The sequence below is a fragment of the Leptodactylus fuscus genome, chromosome 6 (assembly GCF_031893055.1).
Source record: "Leptodactylus fuscus isolate aLepFus1 chromosome 6, aLepFus1.hap2, whole genome shotgun sequence".
NCBI classification, from domain to species: domain Eukaryota; kingdom Metazoa; phylum Chordata; class Amphibia; order Anura; family Leptodactylidae; genus Leptodactylus; species Leptodactylus fuscus.
This window is the reverse complement of record NC_134270.1, coordinates 54,230,276-54,245,649: the sequence shown is the minus strand read 5'-3', so window position 1 is coordinate 54,245,649 and position 15,374 is coordinate 54,230,276. Positions and strand designations below refer to the sequence as shown.

Here is a 15,374-nt window from a genome sequence, read left to right as displayed (position 1 = left end):
GGATTGTTCCTGCAGGGGATTATTAACCTTCAATCCGTGAGGCGACAAAATAACCAGATTCAATTTGCTTTGCCATCATAAAACCCTATAAAAATGAACCGTATAAATGACTCCTCTGGAGTGGTGGGGGCTGCATACGTTCCTCCTCACGCTGCACCACAGCGCTGTGTAATAGAAATCCCCGCTGCTGTAATTACACCGCCACATAGGGATTTACATTCTAAGCACCTTCCATTTTATACTGATTCTTCTAATGGTGTGCAAAAATTATTACCAAGAGGATTAAGAAACTGAAGCACAACAAGAAGTCTCCAGTCTAAAGTAAGTGATTATCGGTCCATCTAAAAATTTGTTCCAAACATTTCTTGCCTTAGCGCAAAACTTTTAGTGACGCTAATACTACATACTGTGTTCCAAATACTATGTGCTAAATCATAAAATTCTGCTGCTCTGCAGTTACCACTAGAGGGAGCTAATTACATACATTACACACATGCAAAAAGCTCTGCCTACTGTAGCTGCAAACAGAGAGCATTATATCATCTAACTACATCTATGCAGGGGATTTGGCTCTCTGTATGAGAACAATGAATCATCCCTAATACTAAATATATCTAAAATGATTCAGAACAAACAGTTGTGTTCACAGGTGGACATTCACTTTAAATATTCACCAAAGTGCTTCAGTCTGTTGGTAAAAGGTCCTTTAAGGACACTGTCAAAAATGTAACCCGGATTTATGGTGGATAAGTCCAGTGCAGTGTTCACTACATTATCCCTTTTCTATGCTTTCTACGGTTTCTGCTTTAGTGACACTCTGAACCAATTTACCTATCAATTCTCTTATAATGGACCTAGAAGTCCTGTCTATCTGCTGTATTAGGGCATATTCACATTAGGGGTAGCCACTGCTTGGGATCCCCCTTTAAGATCAAGGACAAAGGCCATGTACAGACTTCAATCATACCAGACCACATTTGCCCAAAATCCTAAATCTTCAGCAGGAATTCAGCAAAATGCAGGTTGTCTCTGCTTAAGTAGGGGGCTTAAATTCCCCCAAATTTCAATGGATGTTACATTTTAGCTGCTAAGGAGATTTGGGCATATTTTAGGAAAGTCTAATCTGCAAAATATCTGCTTGTCTATCTTTGTTTCATATCTAATGTCTATCTCTATAGTGCTCTCTCTGCTTCTATCTATCTATCTATCTATCTATCTATCTATCTATCTATCTATCTATCTATCTATCTATCTATCTATCCATCCATCCATCCATCCATCCATCTTCCTTAGATACTCTACACAGCTTTATCCTTAGATGGTGAAGTATCAGGTTGTGTCCTACTCCTGTCACAATTATTTGCTTGATTCCCAGGTCTGTTGGAAAACATGCCCAGCTACTAGTGCTAGCTGTAGGCTGCCTGACTGCTTTGCTCCTGACAAGTGTCTTTATGACAGCAGGACTTCTCCTTGCGTTGCACTTGCAGCTGCAGCTGGTTTTCCTAGAGATGCTGATGCTCAACAAGCCTCCCATCCCTTGCTGGCCAAGTTTAATGATCTGTTCTGACGTCACATTTAGATTTGAGGAAGGGTATAAGAAGCAGAGAACTCCTCATTCCCAGTTTATTCCTGCATCTTCCTTGCTTTTCTGTGCACCGTGTCCAGATCTCAAGATGCTGCTCCTGGGCTCTGCAGGGACCATTCTTGTGCTGCTCATGTGGGGGGCCAGGGGTCTCTCTCAGCCATATGACAACAGAATGAGAGTAGGTCATAACCAGGTGAGTGCTACCACAAGGTCACATCCATCACCACGCATTCCATGTCCTCATCCAGGAAAGGGTTAATTGAATTTAATCTAATAGATTCTACCATAATTTACAAGCTTCATTAACCCTGTTATTTCTGGATAATGAACACCCATTCAAGATGATGCTATCTAGGAATCCTTGTAGCCACAGTCTGTTACCTTGCTTATCCTATAATGTTCTTATAAGGGGTCATACATAGAAAGTGACTTTAGGAAGAATTCGTTGAATTTGTTATCTAACATTTGCTTAAAAAGTCTCACAAAAAACATTCATCATTTATTGCAATGGTATATATCAGACATATATTTGTTCTTCAGATTGCATTAAAATCTCTTATCCCTATGTCACATAATCACCAATGTGTCTTCAAGTCATAAGTCACGACACAGAAAAATGTTTGTCTCAGGTCAGGTATTTTCTCTATTGTAAAGACTGAAATGGGACATTCCCCACCACCATGTCTTCTATATGACCATTATCCACATTGTCTTAGACCAGATCAGATCACCGCCTTAGAGATCACTGGAGATTTATATGATTGAGCATTTTCAACAAAGGAGAAAGCGTTCAATGATGGTAATCCCCGATGACTTCTGAATATGCAGGGGGCAGTGTCAAGGCTACAGGGCGTACAGAGGTAGCAGTCACATCCAAGACCTCATGACCAAGTGGGTCCAAGGGTCCTTTGGCCATATAAGACACCAATATTATGAATGATACTTGGTAGATGATGGTGCTGTGAAAAATTTTGCATTGGGTCTGGGAGATTTACCATAACAGCTTGGGAACATTACAGAACGGCGTAGATGTTTCCATGTAGGACTTGGTTTTGGACGTTCTTGTATCACATTTCATAGGACACTTCCTTCAATCCCTTCTTTACAAGATAAGCATGGATCACTTTCTGTTAGTAGGGATCATTGTAAACCTTGCCTTGTCCTTCCCACCATAATTTACCCTGTCCTCAGTCCATACACATAATAAGACAAATAGATGGGATCATTTCCAGATGATGAGATTTTCCCGCAGACATTAGTGACACAGCTGTGACCATAACATGATGAATGAACTGGTTCTAATTGAAATAAAGTGAACTATCAAAGCTGAAAGTGTGACATGTATGCCATACCCTACAGGAGATCAATGTATATTCATAGGTCAATGTCTGTTCAGCTATTTGTTCCTCATGAAGCTGAGTGTCACTGTGGCTACATGCTGTATATGGCTGACTACAGGGTAGCATTGCCAGTCACAAGCCTAAGCACTGGCGACAAACAGCGTCTCCCATTAAATCCCCACAATGCTTTTACCAGATTCTTTCCCAGACTTTTTGACTGATAAATGTATTCATTCAGGAACTGGGTGTGATTTTTTCAGTGAATACTTCATAGTACCTGTCACCTGTTCTAGAATTAGATATTAGAGAGTATACAGTAGCATTTACATATGAAGGATGCATTACTAGAAGTTGTTCTTACTGGCGCCAGAATACCTAAAATTAACTTTGCCCTATGCCTCTGTTATGGTGCTCAAGTAGTATGGCCCCTTTACCCTTCAAGAGAACCTATGCAGAGTCCTCCATCTTACAGGTACCAAAAACATTATGAAAGGGAACCAGCGAAAGATTTACACTGCCCTCCTTCCTACAAGAGATGGAAATAGAGGTGAACAAGCCAAAAAATTAGCTAGAGGCAGCAAGGATGCGGCTCCATTATGATTTCTAGATTCAGGGCCCTTTCTCCTTTAGTTGCTGGGGGCCCCCTGGGTGGAAAATTGTTAGCGTTTCACTGTAGATTGTTACCTGGTGTCATATTGCTGCTTAGGACTGAGTATGACACCATTGAAAGTTGATAGCAGAAAAGAACAGGAGTCCATCATAGTACTGTGTATATGAAAGCTCAGTGCATAGGATGAGTGTATGGCTACATATATATACCTTATATATTTATTTATATTTTTTTTTTTTAAGTTGAATGGGGTGTGGATTTTAAATTTGTTTTTCAGGGGGTTATCTTGGAGAGGTATAAAGATTACTTGATGTTTTCTGTTTTTATTTGCAACTAAAGTTCTTAGCTGGAAGATGCATTTACATGGTTAAATTTGACCATGTGATCATCTGCCTACTAAAGAAACTGGGTGTATTGATCATTATACATTTCATCAGATTAATACAATGAGATTACTATCTCAAATATTACATAATAACTAACAGTATTTAAAGAGGATCTTTCACCACCTCTGTAAAGTCTACCTCTTTGCATCATATAATAGACACCTGGTCCACTGATTCCAGAACAGTTGGAATTTTTTTCTACCCCCCACCATTCCCAAGGAATCAGTACAGTTAGTCTTGGTGCCTGATTGTTTATTTTCTTTGCTGTCAGGTGGGTGGGAGTCAGGCAGGAGCAGGCAAGGGGTGTGATTCATAGCTCTGACACTGATTGGAGCTCTGAATCAAGCCCCATCAAGGCCCATTTGCCTGCTCCTGCCTGACACTGCTCACCTGACAGCAGACTAAGTAACATATCAGGCACCAAAATTCACTGAATTGATTGCTTGGAAACTTTGAGGGCTACAGAAAAAACTCCAAGTGTTTCAGAATCAGTGCAGCAGCATCTATTAACAGATGCTTAGAAGTGGAGTTGGTGGAGGTGGTGAAAGCTCCTTTATCTTATGAGTCTGAATTGCCACCATATAACCCTCTACAAAGTCATCTACTGGCCATAGTGGTGATCGGTAATATTTTATCAAATATGTCAATGACTTAACACCAAGTGGGCATAAATACTATTAAATCTGCTATAAACCAAATCTGTGATGCCATCTAGCCCTAACATTATATGGTATCAATATTACCCCACTAACTAGTCCTCTGTTTTTCCACTAAGCATATGTACTATGAAACCTCCATATTGCTACCAAGTGACCTTATCTGGTATGGTATAACTTGTCAAATATGTGTCTATATTGCTATCTAGCGTGTAATATCCAGTTAAATAAACCTCTGCATTGCTACCCAGTGGAAACAGGTAGTAATAAATCTTTTTTCCCGCTAAACAGGCAACTGCATTGTCACCTATTGACCAGAAATTATTTGGAAATGACCATTGCTTCCCAATGCCTACAAAGTAGAGTCCTAATCCTCATTTTATGTATCCCTATAGTGATATACAGGGTTGGCCAAAAGTATTGGCACCCCTGCAATTCTGTCAGATAATACTCAGTTTCTTCCAGAAAATGATTGCAAGCACAAACTCTTTGGTATTAATATCTTCATTTATTTTGTTTGCAATGAAAAACACAAAAGAGAATGGAAAAAAAAAAGTCAAATCATTGATCATTTTACACAAAACTCCAAAAATGGGCCGAACAAAAGTATTGGCGCCCTCAGCCTAATACTTGGTAGCGCAACCTTTAGACAAAATAACTGCGAACAACCGCTTCCAGTAACCATCAATGAGTTTCTTACAATGCTCTGCTGGAATTTTAGACCATTCTTCTTTGGCAAACTGCTCCAGGTCCCTGAGATGTGTGTGCCTTCTCCAAACTGCCATCAAGAGATCTCTCCACAGGTGTTCTATGGGATTCAGGTCTGGACTCATTGCTGGCCACTTTAGAAGTCTCCAGTGCTTTCTCTCAAACCATTTTCTAGTGCTTTTTGAAGTGTGTTTTGGGTCATTGTCCTGCTGGAAGACCCATGACCTCTGAGGGAGACCCAGCTTTCTCACACTGGGCCCTACATTATGCTGCAGAATTTGTTGGTAGTCTTCAGACTTCATAATGCCATGCACACGGTCAAGCAGTCCAGTGCCAGAGGCAGCAAAGCAACCCCAAAACATCAGGGAACCTCCGCCATGTTTGACTGTAGAGACCGTGTTCTTTTCTTTGAAGGACTCTTTTTTTTCCCTGTAAACTCTATGTTGATGCCTTTTCCCAAAAAGCTCTACTTTTGTCTCATCTGACCAGAGAACATTTTTCCAAAATGTTTTTGGCTTTCTCAGGTAAGTTTTGGCAAACTCCAGCCTGGCTTTTTTATGTCTCTGGGTAAGAAGTGGGGTCTTCCTGGGTCTCTTACCATACAGTCCCTTTTCATTCAGACGCTGATGGATAGTACGGGTTGACACTGTTGTACCCTCGGACTGCAGGGCAGCTTGAACTTGTTTGGATGTTAGTCGAGGTTCTTCGAGGAGGTTAGTCGAGGCACCATCCGCACAATCTTGCGTTGAAATCTCTTGTCAATTTTTCTTTTCCGTCCACATCTAGGGAGGTTAGCCACAGTAGAATAGAAATAAATTTCCTGCACTCAAATTAATGCTTCCAAAATATTGTGAACTTTTATTAACATCCGACAAAAACGTTTCGGTCTTATATAGACCTTCTTCAGTTTGTCGGTGGGGTATAGTGGAAAGTGGAAGCTTCTGAAATGGTCCAGGTCAGAGGGTGCACCCTCTGACCTGGACCATTTCAGAAGCTTCCACTTTCCACTATACCCCACCGACAAACTGAAGAAGGTCTATATAAGACCGAAACGTTTTTGTCGGATGTTAATAAAAGTTCACAATATTTTGGAAGCATTAATTTGAGTGCAGGAAATTTATTTCTATTTTGCTATGGCTATGAGAAGCCTTTTCCTGGCACCAAACTCCTTGACCGAGTGACGGCACATTAAGATTTTAAGGTTAGCCACAGTGCCATGGGCTTTAAACTTCTTGATGACACTGCGCACGGTAGACACGGAACATTCAGGTCTTTGGAGATGGACTTGTAGCCTTGAGATTGCTCATGCTTCCTCACAATTTTGCTTTTCAAGTCCTCAGACAGTTCTTTGGTCTTCTTTCTTTTCTCCATGCTCAATGTGGTACACACAAGGACACAGGACAGAGGTTGAGTCAACTTTAATCCATTTCAACTGGCTGCAAGTGTGATTTAGTTATTGCCACTACCTGTTAGGTGCCTCAGGTAAGTAACAGGTGCTGTTAATTACACAAATTAGAGAAGCATCAAATGATTTTTCAAACAGTGCCAATACTTTTGTCCACTCCCTTTTTTATGTTTGGTGTTGAATTATATCCAATTTGTCTTTTTGACAATTCTTTTTGTGGTTTTCCATTGAAGATAAATTAAATGAAGATATTAATACCAAAGAATTTGTGATTGTAATTATTTTCTGGAAGAAAATGAGTATTATCTGACAGAATTGCAGGGGTGCCAATACTTTTGGCCAACACTGTATAAAGACTCAGTGTTTAATACTGGGGTCGTGGGTTATAGTCCGATCACAGCCAATGATGCATGCTCTCCTTGGGTTCTCCATTTACCATTACCCATCACTTGTATTACCATTATAAGAGCTGTCTAATTGCAATGAGTCCCCTGATAAAGTTGTAATGAACACGAGTTAACACTGAGTCATTTTGCTCTCTGCTATTACACATCTCCATCTCTGGGGTGATGCGGCTAATATAAGGTGGGGAGCACGAACAGCTGGTAGACCATTAGAAGATGAGCCCGGTGTGCGTCTAATTGACTCCGCTTAATCTAAACCAGAATGTGGTGTTTATATTGTGAAATCGAGGCCATTATACAGATGATTAGGGACATCTGCTATTAGTGCGGCATAAAGCATCCATATAATGAGCTTTAGAGACGATGTCCAGTGTCTTGAACCCTACACACCAGCTTGAAAGAAATGGTCAAGTCTTCAACTTTGCTAAAGTGGCTTTCCAGTGTTAAGTTTATTAACCTTTATTACTATATAAATGAAAAGTTCTACAACTCTATAACATCCAATGAGGGGAATTTAATAAGCCCTGCATGCTAAGATTTTGTGTCTAGCCTGTCTAGTATAATATACATCAGATTTATGAGAAACAACTTTTCAAAAAATCAGATATAGAGTAAGATGTCAGGACATAAGTGTTAGAACTAAAGATGTGCCAAATTATATAAGACCCCATTCCTCTAACCTTACCTGTGGATAAGGAATATGTGCAAGATCAAATTCTATGGTACAGTGAGTTAAGGTAAGGCATGGTTGGGCAGGGAAATGTTGTGGACTGTGTTACCTGGTCCAAAGACACTGACACATGAATGAGCCTTTAGTAGTGGGAAAACCCTTTTAGGCCTAGTTCATATGGGGCAAGGGGGCGTATTTTGCTCCTGATTTTGACAAGGGAAGCTGCATCAGAATACGACCAAAATATGCCTTCCGCGACTGTCATGGGTTCTGACAGTCACAGATTCCCGTTCCGGAGTAGGCCCAAATGAGTGGGCCTAGTCCGGAGCGTGTTGCCGCGAGGCGGACGCCGGGGCTGAATCAACCGCGGAATCCGCCTGAAGAAAGGTCAGCTCGCTTCTTTTTTCCGTGAATGGCAACATGCCGCTGTTGTGAGGGGGCGGATTATAATGTGGCTTCAGCGCCAAAATCCGCCCCCTCTTGCCCCGTGTGAACGAGCCCTTAGGGTCTATTCACACGGAAGAAAATGGTGAGGAATTTGGTGTGGAATTTTAGCGCTGAAAAAAAGCCTCTCAATGACTTCAATGGGTTCTTTCTTACAGGAACAGTGCTACTCTTGCCCATAGACCTATGATGATCTCAGATTGCAGCATCTGGGTATGGGACAAAGCTGCAATACCACACACAGCCCATGGGCAATGATCGTGTTGTTTCTAGCTAAACACAACAAGGAATCAGTAGTCACAAGTGTAACTATAACTTTAGATCTTCACCAAATATAAAGTAGATATAGGCTAGTCCAATGCAAGAAGAGCTCGTCCAGCTCTCTCTGTCCATTTAATCCTGTGTCAGGCCGGGGCCCCACGTGGCATAAACACAGTGTTTTACAGCCATAGCAAAATGGAGCCAATGGAGCCAATCCCATCCCCACTTTGTAGGAGTATGCATGCAGCAGACATGCAGCGATTTCCATAACCATGGCGGTTTTGGAAAATGCAGCATGTCAATTATACCTACGGAAATGTGCTTGGTTTCCCTATAGGTACAATTGAAGCAGAAAGTCCGCAGAGAAAACCTCTGTGAACTTTGTGTTAAAAGCGCTACTGGAAAAACCATGATGCGTTGCCACCACAGTTTTTCCCACAGCGCTTTTTTGCTGCAGGACGCGACAAGGAGCCTTAGCCTTAAAAGGATTTGTTAACTTGCAAATACAGACTGAGACGAAGGCCCCATGTAGCGTCCTGCAGCAAAAAGCGCTGCAGGAAAGACTTCCGCGGCAATGCATTGTGTTTTTTCCCACAGCGCTTTTCATTCAAGTCTGCAGAGGAAAACTGCTTCAATTATACCTATAGCGAAACCGCCAGTATTTTTACCGGTATAATTCACACGCTGCAATTTCTAAAACCACAACGGTTTTGGAAATCGCAGCATATCCGCTGCCTGCATTTTTCTACAAAGTGGGACGATGGAATGGGATTCACATTGCTGTGACTATAAAACACTGCATTATTTTCCGCTGTGTTTCCACCGTGGGCAAACTGCGGTGTTTACACCATGTGGGTCCCTGCCTAAGGCCAAGATCCCATGTTTCAGAAACATAACTTTTTTTGTTGCTGATTTTGTTGTGGTTTTTTTTGAGCCAAAGTCAAGAATAGCTACAAAAGGAATGCAAAATGTATAGGAAGTTCTTATACTTCTAGCTTTTACTCAATCCACTCGTGCCTTTGACTTGAAAAACTGCAACAAAAAAGCTGCGCTTCTGCATTGTGAGGCCTAAGGGTCCGTTCACACGGAGGAAAATGATGAGGAATTTGGTGTGGAATTTCAGCGCTGAAAAAAAAGCCTCCCATTGACTTCAATGGGTTCCTTTTTCTACTAGCAGGAAAAAAGAAGCCATGTTCTTCTAATGTCATAACCCTTTAAATCTACCTGTGAATGATTTGTCTCTTGCCCTAGGATCTGGGTAAAATCCAGGAAGATCTCCTCCTGAAGCTGCTCTCTGGATGGACAGACAGCACAGAGAGTAATTCACTAGAGATGGAAAGGGCACTTCCTGACAACCTCGACACAAAGCTGATTCCTTCTATGAAATTTCCTCAACGTGAGCGGAAAGCTCCCTGCAAAAACTTCTTCTGGAAGACGTTCACCATCTGCTAGTGACCGGATAAAGAAATCAACCTTGTTTTTAATTTATAGATTGTGCAAACGAAGCAGGACTTTACATAACATTACATTGTCTCCCTGTGGCCTCAGATTGTGGATTTCCATATTAAACCAAAAGAGTCGTCCAGCAATAAGAGTTTGTATTGTGGTTATTTTTCTATGTTTTTTATATAAAAGCTAATAGACAGGTTGACTAGAATTATAAAAACATAGCTATCTGACAAAAGTAGTGCCACATGTGTCCATTGTTCTGTCTGACAGAAGTGAGTAGTACTGAGCTGCAATACCAGACACAACCTGTGAAGAAGTGTGGCACTGTTTCAAGCAGGACTGTGGAGTTGGAAACATGGAGTAAAAAAGTTGCCAACTCTGCTTCAAGCTAAAATGATTAATTATTTTAATTACATTATTCAATTATTAATACACTGTCTACCATTAAGTATTGGACACCTATGGTAGAATAGAAAACAACATTTATGAAGTAAAGGCCACTAGTAGAAGTGTCTTCTCTAACAAAAACTTCAGGGAGACAGTCTGAACTGGCTCAAATGGATGTTTGATAAGATACTGTAGGACCAGTGTGAGATCCCATGAGGGAAAGAGGCAGCTCACTGGTGGTTTGAGCAGGGGCGGATCCAGGGCCGGGCGAGCCGTGTGGCAGGGCCCAGACCTAACAAAATGCAGGTCGGGTCGGTCGGCAGGGCAATTGCCGAGGGACCCAGCACTTGCAGGGGCCCCCTGTCGGTCCTCTATCAGTAGCTACAGCTCCCTGCGCTGGCTGCTCTCTATTAGCCGATGCTGCAGGTACACAGTGTGCTTCCGACATATACTTTCCCTACTGTGTACCTGCAGCATCGGCTAATAGACAGCAGCCAGCGCAGGGAGCTGCAGCTACTGATAGAGGAAGCTCCACTCAGCGCTCTCAGGACGCTCCTCCTCACCCCCTTCCCTGGCTGCCCTCTGTCAACCAATGAGAGGGTGAGGAGAGCCCAGGAGGCGGAGCTTATCGCTCTACAGAAGATGGACCCTGCCCTCCTGCATCCTGCAAACATGAGAGGGAGAAGAGGAAGCTTCAGCAAAGTGAAAGTAAAGAAAGAACACACAGGTACAAGCTGGAGGGGGGTTACTATACCTTTTAATGTCAGGCATTTGGAGTTATTCATTTAGTTTTGTTAACTCCATGTGCCTCATATTAATAGCAATTAACCCCATCATTTCCCTCACATTAACCCCCTGTGTACTTCACCATTAGGGTTACTGATGTGTGAGATATATGGGGTACTAATCATGAAGATACTTCATTATTACCTCCATGTCTCTCACATATCAGTAACTCTTATGTGAGGCACACAGGGGGTTAATGTGAAGGACATGATAGGGTTAATTGCTATTAATATGAGGCACATGTTGTATCTTAGGGGGCGTTCACACTACCATCAGTGTCCGCTGCTAATGTCATTCAAAATCTTGCACGGACATTAGCAGCGGACACTAGCTGTGTCTGTGACATTCTGCATTCATTTAAAGGGGCTCTATCAGCAAAATTATGCTAATAGAACCCCACATATGCGTGAATAGCCTTTAAAAAGGCTATTCAGGCACCGTAAACGTTATATTAAACCCCTCTTCCATTTTTAAATAAAAGCATTAAAACATATATGCTGAATGTGCACCATGGGAGGGGATGCACGATGCTACATCATCTTCGGGCACGCCTGCCTCTTCTGTCTTCTTGTAGTGACGCCCTCTGGTTCCGTGTCTTCTTCCGTCTTCTTGTGTTCAAATCCCACGCCTGCATAGTAGTGCTTCCCTCCGGAGCACTACTGCGCAGGCTCACTTGCCAGTCCCCGTAGAACTACACGAGCGTACTGCACGCTTGCGAACTGCCATTAAGTAAAATGGCGAGTGAGCCTGCGCAGTAGCGATCCGGAGGGAAGCACTACTACGCAGGCGCGAGATTTGAAGACCTCAAGCCGGAAGAAGACCAATAGGAAGCCGGCGGAAGAGACAGGACCAGAGGGCGTCGCTCCAAGAAGACAGAAGAGGCAGGCGTGCCAGAAGATGACGCAGCATCGTGCATCACCGCCCCTGGTGCATGTTTGGTAAGATTTGCATATATGTTTTTATGCTTTTATTTAACCCTGCTCTTCTGTTCGCATTTGCTATACACTTGTACTGTTCCCGGGTCAATATGACCCGACCTATTAATTCTTGATTTTTAGCTACTCTAATTGTTTTATTTGAATACTTTTTTCATTGAAATACTGTATGTGAACATGTTTGATCATAAACAAAAGAAAAATTTAAATTCAAACTTTATTTTTTTATTTTTTTTCATAAAAAGGTTACACAGGCTTTTTGCAATTATCTTCGATTGTTCACATTCTGCACACAAATAATAAAGAAGCTTTACATTACTATTACTAAAATATGAAATTTATCTTTTTGAAAACAAATTTTATAAATCAACAAATTAAAAAATTATAAAAACTTCAACCATTTTAGAAAGAAAAAAGAAAAAAACGTTCATGCGTTTTTACATTGAGCACAATAATAAGACACATGTCCTTTACACAGATACAGTCCTATGAAAAAGTTTGGGCACCCCTATTAATCTTAATCATTTTTTGTTCTAAATATTTTGGTGTTTGCAACAGCCATTTCAGTTTGATATATCTAATAACTGATGGACACAGTAATATTTCAGGATTGAAATGAGGTTTATTGTACTAACAGAAAATGTGCAATATGCATTAAACCAAAATTTGACCGGTGCAAAAGTATGGGCACCCTTATCATTTTATTGATTTGAATTCCCCTAACTACTTTTTACTGACTTACTGAAGCACAAAATTGGTTTTGTAACCTCAGTGAGCTTTGAACTTCATAGCCAGATGTATCCAATCATACGAAAAGGTATTTAAGGTGGCCAATTGCAAGTTGATCTCCTATTTGAATCTCCTCTGAAGAGTGGCATCATGGGCTACTCAAAACAACTCTCAAATGATCTGAAAACAAAGATTGTTCAACATAGTTGTTCAGGGGAAGGATACAAAAAGTTGTCTCAGAGATTTAACCTGTCAGTTTCCACTGTGAGGAACATAGTAAGGAAATGGAAGACCACAGGGACAGTTCTTGTTAAGCCCAGAAGTGGCAGGCCAAGAAAAATATCAGAAAGGCAGAGAAGAAGAATGGTGAGAACAGTCAAGGACAATCCACAGACCACCTCCAAAGAGCTGCAGCATCATCTTGCTGCAGATGGTGTCACTGTGCATCGGTCAACTATACAGCGCACTTTGCACAAATAGAAGCTGTATGGGAGAGTGATGAGAAAGAAGCCGTTTCTGCACGTACGCCACAAATAGAGTTGCCTGAGGTATGAAAAAGCACATTTGAACAAGGCAGCTTCATTTTGGAAACAAAAATTGAGTTGTTTGGTTATAAAAAAAGGCGTTATGCATGGCGTCCAAAAAGAAACAGCATTCCAAGAAAAACACATGCTACCCACTGTAAAATTTGGTGGAGGTTCCATCATGCTTTGGGGCTGTGTGGCCAATGCCGGCATCGGGAATCTTGTTAAAGTTGAGAGTCGCATGGATTCCACTCAGTATCAGCAGATTCTTGAGAATAATGTTCAAGAATCAGTGACGAAGTTGAAGTTACGCCGGGGATGGATATTTCAGCAAGACAATGATCCAAAACACCGCTCCAAATCCTCAGGCATTCATGCAGAGGAACAATTACAATGTTCTGGAATGGCCATCCCAGTCCCCAGACCTGAATATCATTGAACATCTGTGGGATGATTTGAAGCGGGCTGTCCATGCTCGGCGACCATCTAACTTAACTGAACTTGAATTGTTTGTCCAAAATACCTTTATCCAGGATCCAGGAACTGATTAAAAGCTACAGGAAGCGACTAGAGGCTGTTATCTTTGCAAAAGGAGGATCTACTAAATATTAATGTCACTTTTCTGTTGAGGTGCCCATACTTTTGCACCGGTCAAATTTTGGTTTAATGCATATTGCGCATTTTCTGTTAGTACAATAAACCTCATTTCAATCCTGAAATATTACTGTGTCCATCAGTTATTAGATATATCAAACTGAAATGGCTGTTGCAAACACTAAAATATTTAGAACAAAAAATGATTAAGATTAATAGGGGTGCCCAAACTTTTTCATAGGACTGTATTTTGAACATCCAGCACATGTCAGATTAGGGCTAGTTCACACGTAGACAAAGGGGCTGATTTTGACAGCGGATTTCGCTTCAAAATCCGCCCCTTTACAATGGTGGTCTATGTAGACCACCGGGCTTTTTTTTTTGCCGCTAGCGGCGGGCTGCCGCTAGCGGAGAAAAGAAAGGACATGCCCTTTCTTCAGGCAGAAGCCGCGCGGCTGAGCCCCCGGCAGCTCCCTCCTATGTCGGCTCATTCATTTGAGCTGACATAGGAGGGGAAAGCCGCGACCACGATGGTCGCGGCAGGCGGGTTTTGACAAGAGAGAGACGCGGCTCACCGCGTCTCTCTCGGTGTCAAAACCCGCGCGGGCAATTCACGTGTGAACTGACCCTTAGTCTTATTGTCACAGGAAGATGGACAGAAGCTACATCTCTTCCTTTTTTTGCTGGTAGCTGTGCTGGTGGAGGCCGTGGATGTGGAGTCTCTTTCTTGAGCATGCTGGACACTTTTTACAATGGCTGCTGCTCCCTCACTTCTGGGGTCACTTTTCTGCTCTCAATATATGGCCTCACCAGGGATTTTCCCAATTCCTCAAGAAATAATCTTCTTTTATGCAGCTTATTCCGGTTCCAATCGGGGTCGATTTCTTTCCATAAGACAAATGCATTGTATGCAGAAACGTCCAGTATGTTATAAAATAAAATTATTGGCCACCGATTGGTTTTGCGTTTGCATGTATATGTTGATATTACTTTACCAAAGCAGGGGTCCTCAAACTTCTCAAACAGTGGGCTGGAGGCAGAGCAGGTCGCACAGACATCAGGAGCGGTGCCCTCCAATAGGTAAAGTGAAGTGCGCTCCATGACCTGGCCCGAGCTCCCCAGGAGCTTCATTATAAATGCACGCCTGCCAGCGTTGTCGGCGGGGCCAGACAGAAGTGCTTGGCGGGCTGCATGTGGCCCGCAGGCTGCAGTTTGGGGACCCCTGGTCTAAAGTATCAACTGCTCCCTTTGTGGCATTATAATCCAAAATAACGTCAGGCTTTCTGTCTTCTCTATCACTTACAGCATTATCATGGTGCATTGTGCTCATGAGAATTACCTGTTTGTTTTCTTTTTGGAACATAAGAAACAACAGTTGTATTTCCAGAAAAATAAAAAGTTGAACTGTACACCTCTCTCTTGCTAAGGATACCTTGCGGTAGTTCAGGTTTGTTTTTTCTCATAGTACCCAGCATGGTAAGTTGTTTTTTCTTCAACATTT

The 15,374-nt window shown here is 42.0% G+C and overlaps 1 protein-coding gene across 1 annotated transcript; it reads left to right on the top strand.

Moving 5' to 3' along the window:
- Positions 1-1,607: 1,607 nt before the first annotated feature.
- On the top strand, positions 1,608-10,061 carry CORT (cortistatin). The gene is made up of 2 exons (XM_075279952.1): positions 1,608-1,778; positions 9,721-10,061. Exons 1-2 carry the CDS (start codon positions 1,674-1,676, stop codon positions 9,919-9,921), a joined length of 306 nt encoding a protein of 101 aa, XP_075136053.1. The 5' UTR covers positions 1,608-1,673; the 3' UTR covers positions 9,922-10,061.
- Positions 10,062-15,374: the final 5,313 nt, after the last annotated feature.